Source organism: Trachemys scripta, chromosome 1, assembly GCF_013100865.1.
Source record: "Trachemys scripta elegans isolate TJP31775 chromosome 1, CAS_Tse_1.0, whole genome shotgun sequence".
NCBI classification, from domain to species: Eukaryota; Metazoa; Chordata; order Testudines; family Emydidae; genus Trachemys; species Trachemys scripta.
The window spans coordinates 227220679-227238744 of NC_048298.1; the positions used below are offsets into that span (position 1 = coordinate 227220679).

Sequence of the window (18066 nt, forward strand, 5' to 3'; positions counted from 1 at the left end):
AACTACAGTAAAGTAGCCCCAAGATAAAGCTAAGAGAAAATGCTTTTTGAATGCACAGTCCTGGCTGGAAAGGCAAGGTTGGAACAACAAATAAAGTAGCTGTCTCCTGCAATTTTATTCCTCCTATGTTCTGAGAAACATGACTTTGTACAGTCTTTGTAAATACACAAGATTACATTAAAGAAAATACCTGTTGTCAATTTCTACTTCCAGCTGGAGTTTTGACTAACTGCTTGGGTAACGGTACTAAATCTTTCACATGGTCATAGCTGAAGATTGGATTACTTGAAGATAAACTGAAAAGATTTTTATAAATAAAATTTTGAGTAACCAATGATAAAATCTATGGTATTTAATGACAATTACATTGCCATTTTAAATGCAGAAATTAATTTTTTTCAATTAAAAACCCTATTAAAATTGAGCTATTAATTAAGGATGAAAGGATAAATCAAAAACACAAGACATTTCCCATAAATTAAATCCCACACATCAGAATCTTTGATTACTCCACAAAGAAAAATAAAGCAGAGAGAGAAAATAACATGAAAATATTCCCCCAAAGGAATGATAATTTTCTGTTTTCAAAGAACAACATATAGATGAAAGCTTTTTCTTCCTAACTTATGTAGATTTTTATATTGTCCCCCACTTTAGTATCTGAGAGTCTCCAAAACATTTAACAATAGAAATAACACTAATTTCTCTTTCCCCCTTCCCAGCTTGTAGGAGAAATAGGTTGCTTTGTTTACAGGTTGGAGTGTGAGAGCGCATAGGTGCTTGGTGCCTTTGTGTATGTGTTTTGAAGAGTCTTGTCACTTAAGAGTGTGAATTCCACAGGCTTGGTGCATCTACTATAAAAGTCGCTTCTTCTGCACTCAGAAGCATCCTATTATTGTCAGTGTCATGGCAACAGTGGAATGTTGCTGTCATTGGAATCCGTGGCCACTAAGAGAGAGGTGTTCTGTCAGGTGGCTAAAATCAATCCATGAGGGGTTTCAAAATCAGAATTGAGACCTTGAACTGGACAGAGTTTGCAATTTCTAAAACTGCACACCATTTTATTTAAAGACAGTTGCAACAAACAAGTTTTAAAATACTCTTCACCAATCCCAAATACAAACACCATCGTTTTAACATGATTCTATATATGTATATTTCGGGTTGAGGGACAAATATTCGAAACATTGTTGCAATTTTTTAAAAATTGTCCTGTCAACTATAAGTAGAGGCAGAATCAATAGTGTGTGGATAGGATGAAGGATAATCTACTTGTTCTTTATCCATGAGGTTTCATATTTACTACATTGTGCATCTTGTGTTTTTAAAAGGGTCCTATGCCATGATATAAAGAAAGGAAAAATAGTCTAATGGTTCAGCTCTGAAATAAAATTATGTTCTGAATTGATTTAGTAAAGAATCTACAGAAAATTTAACACTAATTTGATGCTATTTACACTGTGGATGAAATTAAAGTAAGTACTGCAGTACCTTTACTTGTACTAATGATTTTCTCTTCGTGAAAAGCAATTGTTTGCTATGCAAGCTTTGCAAATTAGTAATAGACTAATGATCGGAGAAGGACAGCACAGCTGGCATTTTGGATTCCTAAAACACAAGTGTAGGTTTATTTAACTGTATTTATTTTCTTAATACATTTACTTGTCATGAATTTCAGCATGCCCTTTGCTTGAAGCTTGTACTGTCTATATTTCAGATTATTGTGAGTATTTAAACACATTGTCTTGTATTGGTGACCCACTGAAATAAGAGAGTGAACTGATCTACAATATAGAACTGGCAACTACATTCAGCTTGAATGTCCTGGGGACTTGTAGCCAGAGCAGAGGGGGAAGTAGTATCATGCTTTTAAATTCTATTGCAGCAGAAAACACTGAATCTTTCCAGATTCCTCACTCTGCTGAGGTAGCCTTTTCCTAGATCTGGCCCCTGTTTTGAAAAGTCACTGACAACAGCTGGTGCTGCTGGTAGGAATACTGAAAAATCAGTGGAGGGAGAGGAAACAGGAAAACCCCTATCCAGGCAGTGATTGAATCATGGTCACAGCAACAGTGCTATCAGGGTTCTAGCGTAGTTTCACTGACCAGTATAGAAAGACATTCTTTTTATAACCATTTTATTACTATGCTATTGAGAGTATTCATGCATAATATGTAACATACCACAAGGTTTCAATAGTAGAGGGGTCATGGCCAGCATGTTGGTCATGACAACAGGAGTTACAAAAGCATTTTAAACAAGGAACCTGAAACATGGCTGAATCGAGGATCAAGTTGAAAGTCCTGCTTTCTAAGTTCAGTTGGCTGAAGTCCCAGCTTCTGAATCATAGAATTATGAACAACGAAAAATGTGTAAAATGTTGGTGGCATACAATATTAAAGGCTTTCGGTGGAATGAGCCTTCATTTCAGGTGCATAAAAGGATAAAATACCAGGGAGTAGACCAGGGATGGGTCAACTACGGCCTGCTGGCCACACCCGGCCCTCTAGCTAGTTTAATCCAGCCTTTGAGCTCTTGCTGGGGAGCGGGGTCTGGGGCTTGCCCTGCTCCTGCGCTCCAGCCGGGAAGTGGATTGGAGGCTGCTCTGCGCGCCTGTGACGAGGCTCACGGAAGCAGCAGCATGTCCCCTCTCTGGCCCCTACATTTAGGGGCAGCCAGGGGGCTCTGTGTGTTGCCCCGGCCCCAATCACCACCCCTGCAGCTCCCATTGGCTGGGAGCTGCAGGGGCGGCACCTGCGGATGGGGCAGCATGCAGAGCCGCCTGGCCACACATCCACATAGGAGCCAGACAGGGGACATGCCGCTGCTTCCAGGAGCTGCTTGAGGAAAGCACTGCCTGGAGCCTGCATCCCTGACCCTCTCCCGCACCCCAACACTCTGCCCCAGCCCGGAGACCCCTCCCACACCCTGAACTCATTTCTGGCCCCAGCCAGAGCCCTCACCCCCTCCTGCACCCCAACCCAAATTTCACGAGCATTCATGGCCCACCATACAATTTCCATACCCAGATGTGGCCTCGGGCAAAAAAGTTTGCCCATCCCTGGAGTAAACTATTTATATTATCCCCACTGATAGTGCTCCATTTTATTTCAGTACTATGTAAGCTGCCTTTTCTGAGAGATGTCTGTTGTCTCAGATTTCATATCTTGATGTTATAGATGTTTACATTGGAGAGAGACACTTACTGGTTTGTTCACAGCGGGAGATAGTAAAGTAATGCACAAAGGATCTGCCGCAGCCTGCCTTGTGTCCCTCAAGCTTGTAAAACAACAGAACTACACTTTTTCTTTCATAGCAGAAATTTTGATTGCTGATTTTCCCCCAACCCCAACAATTAATGTTGAGTCCTGCAATACTTACTTACACAAGGTGGCCTCATGGAAGTAGTGAGACTGCTGCTAACTATGGAAGAGTTTCAGAATCAGGCCCCTAGTCTACATGTAATACAGTCTGGGAAAGTTAGCTAAAATATTTAATTTATCTGCATGTTTTCCTGTAGACTCCATGCACAGGTAAAAATGTAATCCACTCAGGACCTTGAGGCAGAAACATGTTACCCAAAAGATGTCAAGTTAAAAAAAAGTTTCATTTTCATGACTGGAAATCTTACAGTAATTCATATGCATGTGCTATAAACTGTAATGCTCATCTTGGGTTTGTACACAGAAGTAGCAAGTTGGGGTACGAGCACAGAAAGAGACCTACCTAATTTAAGTAAAGCTCTTCTAAGATTCTAGAGCCAGGCTTAGTTGAAATCAGATATAGTCATGTACAAAATGTGATTTCCCCCTCTCCCTCCCCCCCACTGACTGCTGGTTGTTTTCAGAACAATTATTAAGGATAAAAATCTTCCGAGTCGATGATTTAATTTTTCATGCCCCTTCAGCTCTTTATTGTAAAAAAAAAAAAAATAATGTTGCTGGCGATTTTTAATTTTTTTTATGCACACAAACTATAAAAATAAAAGTATACAATATCAGGAATGCACTTTCATAGATGCATGTCAACTGATTCTGCTTAAAGCAGCAAATTTGAATAGGTCTTTTCTGAAACATAGAAAATTAGCTAAACTATTTGATGGCTGTCTGTTCTACGGCTAATAAGAACCTTAATTTAATGTTAATTTCTGTAGCCAGATTTGTGAGACCAGTTTATTGCTATGTAGGAAACTGAATGCATTATGGCTATTTAACCATACACATCACTTTGCCTATTTTGAGGTATGCAGAGAATATTTTCCTTCGAAAGTGAGTGGGAAGCCTGAACCAGAATTTATTAAATGAGAATTTTGTTTAGATAATATAAGCAAATGCCCCTACCCTCTTGTCATGTGAATTGAACCGACATCCACACAATGGAACTATCCAATCTGGCCTGCCAAACCACATGTCTGATCACCCTCCCAGAGGTACTAATTCTTAGTCAGCTGAGAAGAAGAAAGCAAAGGCTGGGCATACTTAGAATTCATTTAAATATGTGGCTTTTGTTTCTGAATCATTCTTAATTGTTTTATCCTTGGCCAAAACTGTCAATATCTTTTTCTTGCACTTGGGGCTAATCCAGGCTTTTACAGTCCATGTAGGAATATTTATCTGAACACACAGACAGAACTGACATTTGAGAACCTTATGTGCCTTGAAAAATAGATCAGAAATATCATATTTATCACCGTTTTTCCTCAGCAAATATCCTGCGAAGAACTTTTCTCTTGTTTCTGCATAATGACTGCACAAAACTATAGCAGTTCTAAAACGAGTCTATTCTATTTTATTTTTTGTAGGTTCTTATATGGCCCTTATCGCTGTACTATCCAAACTCCTTCCTGCAGTGCATTGTGATTAACATCTGTTATGTGTGGTTAATTCTCTCATCCTCTTCCACGGGGAAGAAGAATGCTTGCAATATAGTGTTTTGATTTGGTAGGATTTTGTTTCTGTTTTAATGTACATGCTGCCATGTATTTATATTAGAGAAGGCAAGGTTGTAGCACACCTTGCACTTGGAGAGGAAGTTGTTTGGGTTTGTAATGGCCCTTAGTTTCTGTGGGAGTTCATTCCACAATCTCAAACTAACCCATGAAATAGCTCTGTCTCATGCACAGATGCGCTTTATCTTTGTGGTAGAAAGTTCCATTGTGACTGAGGAGTGGAGTTGTCAGTCATGATCTTCATCCCAGAGCTTTACGCAACTTTTTACATATTCTGGGCCCGGTCCATGGTGTGCCTTGAAGATAATGACCAAGACTTTGAACTTGACTCAATATTCTATGGAAAACCGGTGTCAATAGTGGAGGACAGTTCTGATGCACTGCTGCATTCTGTATTAGTTGGAATTTCTTACGGTGTTGACAGCTTCATGACCAGATATATAACAATGCTGTAGTCCAGCTGAGAGATGACAAAGACGTTTATAACGGAGGCCAGGTCCAGCAGGATGGGATGGAATCTCCTAGACAACTGGAGATGGTAAAAAGCATTCCTTGCAGATGCTGCTGTATGAGAGCTTAGTATCAGTGAGGAATTCAGGAGTATTCCTAAACTACAGACCAAATCGACCAATTTTGGGTCTTCACCTTCAACCAGAAGAGACTGCACGGTAGCTGCAAACACACCAAAGTTCTTTCCTCTCTCCCCCCCAGCATAACCTCTTCTTGCTTAAATTCAGCTTCAGTCTGTGAGCTGATCTCATCCAGCCACTTAGCTATCTTGGTGCTAGTGGTATAGTCATATGTGGTGAGGGAGAGGTAGAGCTGTGGGTCATCTGCATATTGTTGGCACTTAAATCCATGCCATGTAACCAGATCAACTAGTGGTTGCATATAGATGTTGAATAGGGCCAGTGAGAAAATTGATCTTTGTGGGATTCCAAGTGAGAGGTCTAGTGGTGGAGGTACAGTTTCCCATCACTATTCTTTGGGTGTGACCCTCCAGGAAGGTCTTAAGCCATTTTAACACATTCTGTCTGCCACTGCTTTCAAGATGTAGATTAGTATCCCATGTTTGACAATGTCAACTACTTTAGGTAGGTCCAAGAGGATAAGAACGAATTTCCACAGACTATTCATTGACAGCAGGAGATCATCCATCAGTGCCACTAAAGCTTTTTCAATTTCATGTCCTAGCCTTAATCCAGATTGTGCTGGGTCTATTAGCTTCAATATTCACTTCAATTATATGAGTTTATGGTTGGCCTTTGGCTAGAATCTCTAAAAGGTTTTTGAGCAATAGAATGATTGATGTATTTGCTTTACTGAAGTCTGAGTTTTTCCAGGTCAGTTATTTTATAAACTTCCTTTGTCTCTTAGAGTTATGGATAAAGCCCAGGTTGAATGTTTTTACAGTAACCTGAATTTACAGAAATCTAAATTTCTGGCCTATTTATTATAGGTTTTGTATGTTTTGAACTGTACCCCCTGTGAATGTTTGGGAGGAAATTTAGGGCAATATTTTTAGCATAATAGTTAAGAGAGCCTTTTAAATGTAATGTTTATTAATTATTATTTGAAGAACGCTAGTGCCTCAGTATCTCAATCAAGAATAAAAGCCTTGTTGTGATAGGCAATATATAAACAATTCTAGTGCCTGCCCCAAAGAGCATTTAAATGACTGCATGGCACCTGAATTTGGGGGGAGCGGAATGTTGTCCAGGCTTGTCGGAGGAAGGTAGTAGTATTTTACGGGTGCGGTGGTGGGAGGAGGTCAGAAACTGCTGCAAAAAGATGGGTGAGGGTCAGCTTGGCAATGCTGACTCATTCCCTGGGAATGTATGGGTGAAAGGTTTTAAAAGGTGCAATCCCTGGCGTTAGAAGTCCTTTCTCCAGGCAGCAAAAGACAGCCAAGCTAATTGCTGGTGCCTCCTTGTGGTGGATGTCCAGTGCAGGTACTCCATAGGGAAGACATCCAGTGACCAGATCAATGGGCTGGTAAAGGACTTAGAAAGGAGGTGTTGGCTAAAGGAATGGAATTGGAGTGTGTGTGTTGGGGCTCCTATGATTGGTATGGCAGGGAGCCAACCCCCATGTCTTACAGACCACCTTAACCCTCCAATGGTTGGAAAATGAAGGGTGGCTGGTGGAAGCCCTGGGTAGTTATTTAAATGAACATGGAGTTGCTTGAAATGTACACTTTTATCTGCCAAGCAGTCCCGGACATCTAATAAACAAGTTGTGGCCTGATTAAATCCATATCAGGTGTCTCCTGTCTTTCTTTTGGTACAGCCGGACAATGAGAAACACTATACTTATCACATGGTAAATAATCTTTTTTTACAAAACCATTGCCCCATGTTAATTATGAATAGATTATGGTAGACGTCATTAAATCAAGAGAACATAAGAAGAGTGGCTGTTGCATTGTTGTTCTTTGTCATGATGTCTTTGTATAACATTGTGAATAAGCAAATAAGTAAAAGAAATAAGTAAAAGTTTGTGCTATACCATTTAGCACTTGCTATTCTTTAGTAGTCATGCAGTGATTTTATGGATTTCTGGGAAATACTTAATCCTTATTTACTAAAACATCAACCTGAATGAACTGGACATGTGTATGAGTTTTCATGTGCATTAGCCTAATCCTGACTTTTCTATGATTCTTTGGTTGCAAAATTGTTTTTTCACTACCAAATTCCTAGCCTACTACAAAGATAGAAATTAAAAGAAGAGGAAACAAAAGGTTGTCTTTATTGCTGATTTCAGTATAATTCCTGAAGCCAACTAAGACAAAATCTAATTAAACCACACAAACCCAGAGAACAACAAAAATACCAAACTAACCCAAAGCCAAACAAATGAAAATAACCTTCCTACTTTTAGATAATATTTAAGATGATTTCCCTCAACTTAACCCCACTTTGGGAAATAAATTCATTGCAAAGGCAGAAAGTCTTTCTATAATGCCTCATAATGCTTAGGCATTATTGCAGCTCCTATGCAGTATGTAAAATCTTCCACTATTTAGTGATCCCTGCAGTACTTAGATACAACAGTGAGACATAAGGATATTGTTAACTGTTTCTTTAATCTGAAGGAAGATGTAGAGTCATCATGTTACATTAGCATTGTTTTTGTTGTCTTCTTTTGGTGGTGGTATTTGGCAAAGAAATATGCTGCAATCAAAGCAGAAATCTCTTGTGAAAATGTTTGGGAACAAAAGACTAGTGATTAGTTCGAATTGTTTCGGAATTAAAAATTCTTTAAGCTTTCCACCTGATTTCTTTCCTCTCTATTTGCTTTCGGATCTATTTCTTGTGTCTTGCCCTTCTTGTGACATCTTCTACCAGTATACATGTAAGTTACAAGTTTGGTTTCATATCTCTAAATAAATATTTCTTAATGCATTTAGAGTCAGAGATGGAGTGAGAAAACGAACTGAGAAGTTGATGGATGCCCTCAAATCACAGCTACTACTTGGTTTGGGGATTTAATAATAATGGAGATATTCTATCTCCTAGAACTGGAAGGGACCTTGAAAGGTCACTGAGTCCAGCCCCCTGCCTTCACTAGCAGGACCAAGTACTGATTTTGCCCCAGATCCCTAAGTGGCCCCTTCAAGGATTGAATCCACAACCCTGGGTTTAGCAGGCCAATGCGCAAACCACTGAGCTATCCCTCCCTCCCCCCGAATACACTTCTGAAGGTTCAATACCAATTTTTTTTTGTCCTGCTGCACTGTCATTTAGCTTTTCTCTCTACCCTGAAGTAGTATGTGTATCACTTTGTGGAGGAGAGAGGCAATGCAGCAAATCAGTCTTGGTGCCACAAGTAGAATACTCCATGGTGTTATAAGTTTAGGCCCTTATACTCTGAAAGGATCCATGTGGGTGCATGCTTGCACTTCCAGGCAATCCCAGTGACATCAGTGGAACTCCTGGTGGGCATAAATGGCCCTCCCCATATGGATTCCTTTGCAGAATCAAGGCCTTAACTGTGGGGTGAACAGCTTACCTTATTTTTCTCCATGAAACAATTAGAGATTTGGAAATTCTAAGACCAGAAAGGACCATTGTGATCATCTAGTCTAACTCTTGTATAACAAAGACTGCGGGACTTCTCAGAAATAATTCCTTTGAACTAGAGCATATCTTTTGTCACTGAGAGCAGTAAATGTTGGAAATGGAGAGAAGTTAAGGGATCGTAAAGGAGGTGTAACAAAAAAGGTATGCTTACTTATTGTTTTTCAAGGCTGTTCCTTCATGGTGCAGGAGCAGAGAAAAGAAAACCAGTATGGAACTATAAAATTTAATATAAAAGAAAAGCAATCCCAAGTGAAAGAGGGAAATATACTCATAGGAAAAATGTGATAATTAAAACATAGAAAAACACAATCTAGGGGGGCAGTAGCAAGGAAATAATTCAATTTAAATGAAAAGAGATGAAAGATGGTGGAGCTGAAGAAGCATATACAGGCTTGTGAAAAAAATTAACTTTCTAGGTGCAAGGAAAGTTAGTTTGCTTTTTTGCAGAATCACCAAATTGTGATTTGGGATTATCCTCTTTCTGTTTAAAGCCATGCACTGGGCTAGGTTTGAAAGTGTTGTGTTCTAATTGCACTATTTTGCACAGGTTGGGCCCTTGTTATAACCCCGTGATGAATGGACAACAGCAGTGCAGGGCCCAGAGTAGGAAGAATGGTTCTAACCTAGGAGGAAGGTGGACTGGAATTAGAAGACCTGGTTTCAGTTTCTGGCTTAATCACAGACATGCTATAGGACTTTGGACGAGACATTTAATCTAGTTTGTGCCTCAGTTCCCCATCTATAAAATTTCCTACCTTGCACAGTTGTTGAGAAGATAAAATCCATTAATGTTTGTGAGGTACTTAGATAGTATCATGATTAAGACTATATAATTACTTAGATAGTGATCCTGAGGCTCTTAGCAGTGAATCCCCATCACTTGTAGCTTCTTCAGAATGCAGCAGCAGCATGCTAGCTTGGTGGCTTGAGTGTGATCTTATTATGTTCACCCTGTGTTCCTCATTGCCTGTCAATGAAGGCCTGGGTTACCACTGCTTTATTTTTGTCTTATTCTGCTATAACTCCATTGTTGGTGTAAAACTGGAGTAGCGTAGCAGGCAATCAGGCCAAGGTGGCATACTGAATAATTTGGTCATTTGGTTGCTAAATCTCTTAATATTTTATTAATTGTAATGTATTTATTATCTGTTCCAATCCATTTCTTATCTTCTTTAAAAGAAAAAGCATAAAACTTCCCCCAAGGTTATTTTTAGTAGAATCCCTCTTGGCCCCGTGTTTTTTACCTTCACACACTTGTACCCTTCCATTCTTTTCCCATACCTGAACTCCACAGTTTTGTTTTGCTTGAATATTTTATTGTATTGTGTTTTAGACTATAGGTAATGTTGTTCCTGAGCACTTTGGGATGTGGAAAGCTATGTGGAACAAAATAATTCTTCATGGTAGAAAGTTTTCTGGCTTAGTCACTGCAGTCTCCAGACACAGCACATGAATATTTGGAAAATCATGTGACTGCCTTTCCCCAGCTCTGTTCTTTCATAAGCTGAGCTCTGGAGGACCCAGAATACTTACTAAGTCAAAGCAATTAACCTCAGCATTAATTACCTTCTGATCTAGTTTTCTCAAAGTCAGACCAGTAAAATATCGGTACAGCAATGAGTAACTGGATCAAAATGTAAGAATGATCTTATGCGAGAGGGAGCACAGGAAAAATACATGCTTAGAACAATGGATTCCTAACATAGTGCCATTGGACAGAACAGATGAGTTGCGATACTATACGTGGAAAAAGCCCTCTTTTAGAAGGTTGCCCCTTTTGCTCAAAATATCATTTAGAGAAGAGAATGCTGAAAGTACTGTAATTTTCCCAGCAATGCTCCAGGTCAGATTTATTGGCAAAGGACACCAGTTACGACTGGTAGAGTCAGCTACAAAACTTTTATCAAGTTCAAGCAAGTCTTCCCAACCTAAAGCTTTGGATAATGAATTGGACTGTTTGGATACCTGAATAATTTATTTCTTTATGTGAAATGGAGGGATTAGAAATGGAATGGGAGAAGGTGAGCTACTTGAAAGAATTGGAGAGGAACAAGATCTAGTGTGTACTTCCCCCTCAAAGGTACACACATTTTAAAAATACAGCACAATACTTTGGTATCTCTTGGGGGAGAGTTATAAATTGGTATACCACCATTGACTATTGAAGCTATACTGGTTTACACAAGCTGATGATCTGATCCAAAGGTTTTAAAGAGACAGGACATTTGCAGTTAACTATTTATAAACTGCACCTTCTTGGTACTGAAATTCCACTCTAGTAGAGACCTATGAACAACATCTGTTCCTACCAGTCTGCACCCTATTTCAGTTTTTTTTAAATCACGAGTTTTATGTATGTTTAAAAAAGAGATGAAAATGTAAGATTAATTTGCCAATCTCCTGTACACACAGAAGAAATGCATCCATTTTCTTAGTACCCTCAATCAATAGTTCAACATATTGTTGAAGAAATGTGCTTCCTTTCCTGTACTTCCTCCTCTTTGTCTTCATTTTATCTTGATGGCATCTCTCTGTTTATAAAACCAATAATCAGAAAGTTTCTCTGAAAACAGGTCATTGGTGTCATTTTGACTACATGGTGTTATGTTTCATTCCCATTCTCTTTGCTTGCTCGGAATCTGAGTTTGATGTGAGGCTTAGCTATGAAAGCATTAAGCTATTTGTAGGTGGAGAGTTATTGTTGAGATGGCTTCCTTTCAGGTATATGCAAGAGAACTGATTTCTCTTCTAACTAGCAGATCTAAAGTCTTCAACCTAGACTAACAGAATGGCAAAGCAAAGGAAGAATAAGAAGCAAAGGACAAATATAAACTGGCATTCATTTTTTTTTTTTTTAATTTCAGGTAATGGGACATTGATTGGTGCATCTGCAAATGTTGTTTGTGCAGGAATTGCAGAACAGCATGGCTATGGCTTCTCTTTCATGGAGTTTTTCAGGTACATTTTTAGACTTGTTACTTTAACTTTCTGTTTAATTTCCCTTCAATAAATGTATCCGGAAGCCTGGTATAAAATATATTAAGTAATAGGCTCAGTTAACATTTAAAGATGTTAGAAGAGAGTTGATAAGCAGTACGTGGACCTACTGCAGTAGAACAAATTATGTCTTTATTGCTGGGATTAGCCAAGCATCACAAACATGGGCCTGCAGAGTTGTCAGATCTATACAGTTCAGGTGGAAGTGGAGCTCCTCAAGGAAAAGAGAATCTGAAGATAAGATTTCAGAAAATGTACCTGACTTCAGTTGCATACAAGACTTTGGCTTGTTAATTCTAACAGGAAGCTTGGTACTTGGGCACTGCCTGGAAAATTTGGCAGAAAGCCAGTGTAACTCCATTGAATTCAGTGAAGTTACACTAATGTAAAACTAGTGTAATGAAGCATCAGTCCCACTGCATTCACTTCTAAACATTTAATTACGAGAAACACAAATGACTGAGAAGTTAGACTAGTGGTTCTCAAATTGTGGTCAGTGGACCATTTGCTGGCCACATGATGGCGGTTTCTTTTATTTATTTCCAGCTTCTGTGTTACATTAATAAAGGTAAGATATATAGAGGGCCAGACATTTAAGCTGGTGTCAGTCGGGGTTGGTGTAGAGAAAAATGAGAAACTCTGAAGTCATTGAAGCAACGCTGATTTACATCAGCAGAGGATGTCTGGCTCAAATACTTTTAATTTACTTTTCCAGGTAACCAATTGCTGTAGTTACATTAACAATATTATGCTATCTTGAATGAGGGAGGGAGGTAATGGTGAATGGAAGGAGGTCATTGAGACAATCTGTATTAAAATATAGTTCAGAGAATGAAAAAGTTTGAGTTAAAGAATGTAATGACAAGTTAGAGGTTGTTTAAGGGAAGTTAAGGGAAAAATATACTAGTCCACTTTTTGGGGGGGCGGGGGGTGAAGGTCCACTGGAACTGGTGGTCATAGAGTACCTCTGAAAAGAAAATCTGGGGAAGGGGGAATAAAATAGATCTACTTTCTTATTTCAATTACAGTGAATAGTACACAAACTGGGAGTTGAAAGTTTTTTTTACTTTGATGATACAGAAAGTAGAAAGGCACATTAGAAATGGAGCAAGACGAAGGAGGACAATGGAGGCCATGGTTGAAGCAAAGACTTGGCATTTCCTAGTGGACCGCCCCTAGTATTTTGTCTGAAACCCTCTACTGATATTAAAATGAATTTTTCAGTAGTTTGTTAAACATATTTTAGAATTATTGTTTCTATTGTTATTTGTATATTGTAATGAACATCCCTGGTATCACTGGGCCATGGTCTTGATACTAGGGTGACCAGACAGCAAATGTGAACAATCAGGACGGGGTGGGGGGTAATAGGAGCCTATATAAGAAAAAGATCCAAAAATCAGGACTGTCCCTATAAAATCAGGACATCTGGTCACCCTATACTGACACTCTTGCTCATACCAAGTAGCAACTTGCTCCATAAATTGGTCCTACTTAAATTAGTAGGATTACTTGTAGAGCAAGGTTGTCCTTAGTCTAAGCAAGAGTATCATAGTCTAGCTGTTGTGACTAAAAATGTAAGGAGTTACCAGTAAAAGAAGTATTTAACAATTTGAGCTACTCTGTACTTAATTTAAGGTGGTCAGAAGGCGTTCAAGGGACTAAAACTGGCACTTATTGCATTTTGCCATTTGATATGTTTTCAAGTTCCTCCAGTCTTTAAGGTGATGATGGGAAGGGTTTGATGGGAATTGGGAGATGAAGGACTAAAAATCAAGCCCAATTACAGGTTAAATTACAGTTGATTTAGCCAGAATACCATACTGGGTTTATTTTTTACCACTTAACTTGCATATTTGGAGCAGAGAATACAGGAAACTTCTTCCCATAATTTTTGTCCTTTTTTCTTTTTTGTTTTTTTTTCTCTACCTCTCCATCCCTGCTGCTTTCCCTCGTGCTGGTTCTGTGAAAGCTACCACGCCTGCATGTGGCAGAAACCAGAGTTGAGACATTTGTAATGCTGATGAGAGAGCTGTAAATTTCTGACAAATCCCCAAATGTGCTGCTGGTTGGAGAATTTGACCCAAACTATCCCTTTAGACCCGAACATCCACATTTTCTGATCATGAGTTTCAGAAGGACATAATACAAATCAGTCACAAATTTTCAGTTTCAGGACCTTTTTAGACTATATACTGTCTTATGCAGCTAGGGTGATTGCTGGTACACTTTTAAGAAATTATAAATGGGCACTTGTACAAAATAGGGTGATATGGAAATGATGGGCTTATTTTGGATTGCTGTGTGCGCATTTGCAGACATTCAGATTGTCTTAGGATTTAGCTTTTCCATCGAGAATTTTGACTTTTTGGAAAAAAATGAGAAACAGAAAAATTTCCCTGGCTGGATTTCATCTCCATGGTGACCACATTCCCCCTTCTTGGTGTGCCACCATGGCACTTCATGAGAGTCCATCCAGAGGAGGTGTAGTCCAGCTGAGGATACTGGACCAGAGAGCAAAATGGGGGCATGAAGCTCCTGAACTACAGTCTCCATGAGGCACCTTTTCCAAGTGACAATTTTGTAGCTGAAAACTGAAAAGTTTTCAGATGTTCCGTTTTTCAACAAAAAGTCAAAATTTTACCTGGAAAGCATACATTTGTCATGGGAAATTTAATTTACCCATACACTAAATTTTCTATTGAAAAACAGTTTTGGTGCAAAATTTTTGACCAGCCCTACTAATTATAACATTTCAAACTCAAAGAGAAACCCTCAAGGTGAGGTTGAATCACTCTTCCCATGAGTGGTAGGATACAGGTGTTGTCAGGATGCACCCAGAGTCTAGCTGCCACTGCTGCAGCTGTGTCTCAGAGCTTGTCTAGATGAATAGTTAGAGCACGGCAAGCTGGGGTATAAATCTACCTTGCCCTAGCATACTGCACACTAATTGTCTGTGTGGACCCTGCTGCCACACACTAAAAGTTCCCTAGTGTGCTTTGATCTACCTGGCTTTGAAACAGGAGTAGGACAAAGTGCACTAGGAAACTTTTAGTGTGTGGCAGCACAGTCCACCTAAACTAGTGTGTGTAGCAGGCTACTACGTGGTAGATTTACATGTGCACTAAATGTTCATCTAGACAAGTCCTCAGAGGGAAAAATGCTACTCTCACTTATACCAGTGTAAACACAGATTCACGTCAGTGGAGTTACTCCAGAGTTGCATTGGTGTAACTGAGAGTGGAATTTGGCTCAGAGTTTTTTATTGGAACTGTATTTTCAGAAGGAATGGCAAGACTGTTACAGATGAGGAATTAATTTACAGCTAAGAATCTGGCTTCTGGTCTCCACTTTTTGTATTTCTGTAGGATCATAGCCTCTGGTAACCCCCCCTTCCCAATGTTTAAGTGCAGGTTAGTGGCAAGGAGGAGGAATGCATGAATAACTACATGTGCTATTCAGAAGGAAGCTTGTCAGACAGAAGTAAAATAAATACTTCCAGAAGCTATTAACCATGAATTTTGTTTGGTTGCTCAAGTTTGTGGGCCAAATCATCAGCTAGTATAAATTGCCATAGCTTCATTGACTTCAGTTGGAACTAGGTTGATTTACACTATCTACTGATCTGATGCTGAAGATTGATTTTTCTGTATGATACACTTCACATCTGTAAGACTCAGTGTTAGACTATTCCAGATACCTTTCATACCATTAGAGATATAGTTCATTTTCCTGCAAATACAGAACTGGGCACTGAGAGATATTTTCTAGTGTTTTATCCAGTCTAAATTTATAGTCCCTAGTGAACAAACTTCACCAATTCCTTGGAAGACATTTTAGAGTAGGAAGCTTTTCCTGGTAATTCTTCATTATATCCCATTACTCCTAGTTACATCAGTATATCAGAATGGTCCCATCTGACCTTAAAAATCTAGGAATAGAATACTAAATAACTCTACTTCTCCATGGATCTAATGCACTTCCTAGATGTGTAGACTGTTATTGTGGCCTGTTTAACAGGCTGGCAGGACTTTGCTGTTAAACATCCTTGTTAACAGGTGTCTAAAATCTGCAGGTAAATACTGAATGATTCCTGCTGAGTCACTGTGGCTCATTAAATCCAACTTGGATGTATGAGCATGGGAGAATCTCTCAAGAGAGAAGGAGCTAAGATAGAACAGCCAAGTTCAGGAAGGAAGCTTTGGCTGAGGTTTCAATTGTATTATTTTTTTAAGTTATTAATGAAGCTAATTAGCTGAAGGGGATTAATAGGGGGAATGAGTTTGGACACTGACTCAGCATGTTGTACTCTGCTGAAGATGGGAAGGGAACTCAGCACATGTACATTATACCCAACCCTTAGAAATTGTTTAGCCAAGCAATACTTATTTCCTTTTTAATGTTTCCTCCTGAGCAAATCTCTCTTGTTTCAGTTTGTTTCTCTTTGAACTTCCTCCAATTTGGTAGTATCATTTGGGTAATATGGAGCCCAGGAATTAATGTAATATTCCAGGTGCAGTCTCACTACAGCGATGTAAAGAGAGAGTGTCTATATTTTTCCTTTGTTCTTGACCTGATATCTTTGCTTACAAATATCTAAATTACTCTGGCTTTTTCTGCAAGCCTTTACCATTTCAAACTCATGCCTAATTTCCTATACACTTTTAACCCTCAGTCTTAGTATGTATTTGCCCCAGATGTAATTGCTTGCATTTTTCCATAAACATGTCACCATAGGACGAAGACAGAAAAAATATATTAAAGTTTTGTGCAAAGTATTATATGAGTGGTGTGTGGATGGCCACAAGGATAAACATTACAACAGTTAATATACATACAGATGTGATGGGATGGAAAGCAGATAGATCAGAATGCAGAGGGGTGTCCTCTGTACAAGGTGAATGGTAAAAATCTGAAAACCTAATGAGCATAGTATTTCTGGAGCTAAGAGCAATTTTGTTTGGCCCTGTAGCAAAACACCACCATTGCTGAAAGATGTAATCAAGAAATCACAGATGAGTGATCAAGCTGTTTCATAGAAAAAGAAAGTGGCAAAATGTACTAATTTTATTTCAGTCAGATAGTTGGTGACTGGGAATTTGGTACTGTGGAGAATAGATTGGGTGAGAAGAATAAATAGAATAACTTTATACAATTAAGTAATTATATGGATAACAATGATTTTGCATTTGAAGAAGAGAGCCTGTAGGGAGGGACTGGCATGAGCTCCTGGGGCCTAATTTAGAATTCATGGTAAAATTAAGTCGGTAAAAACATAGAAGTACTCACTATATTTTTGGCATGTTTTGTTATCCCTCTATTATTGTTATCCCTCATTATGGCATCTAGAATGCTAAATTAATATTCTTTAGCTTCACTGGGAGTAACAATAATTTGAAGATATTTGAAAAATATTAGTTTATACTAATAGTTTCAGAAACAAATTGTTTTATTAGTAGGATTTATCCCTGAGGGGTGTACTTTATAATAAAAGTGGTTACAGTAGGATATCCCATTTATCCTTGCTGGAGAGCAGTGACCCATACAGACTGTGATGCCTTCGGTGATGATTGTCATTCACATGTAGGAGGACAAATGTGATATCTTAATGCTACTCCCTGTGCATCCTATTTCCACAACACATTAAAATTGTTTGTGTAAAATATTGAGCTGTGCAAAGCCACATAAATCTCCTTACTTGATTATCTGTAAGAGAGCAGCAATCCTGTTTCTTCCAGTTCATTTAGCCTAAGTTCCCAGACTCTTTTATTACTAATACTTTGTAAAAGTGCTGTCTGCCAAAATAGTTCCTTGCTCCTCAAACTCAGTCTGTCATAGGGTGACCAGACAGCAAGTGTGAAAAATCAGGAGGAGTGGGGGGTAATAGGAGCCTATATAAGAAAAAGACCCAAAAATCGGGACTGTCCCTATAAAATCGGGACATCTGTCACCCTAGTCTGTCATGCCACACCACTGCTGTTCTAGTATTGGGCCTATCAAGAGTGCAGACTACCCAGTTGTACTGGTTTTGGTGAT

General features: G+C 38.9%; 1 protein-coding gene across 1 annotated transcript in view; it reads left to right on the forward strand.

The window, feature by feature from the left end:
* The window catches only part of OCA2 (OCA2 melanosomal transmembrane protein), a 297190-nt gene that overhangs the window by 230039 nt on the left and 49085 nt on the right, over positions 1-18066 (forward strand). The window contains exon 22 of the mRNA XM_034759185.1: positions 11898-11991. Within this exon, the coding sequence (XP_034615076.1) occupies positions 11898-11991 (94 nt within the window). The remainder of the gene's footprint in view (positions 1-11897; positions 11992-18066) is intronic.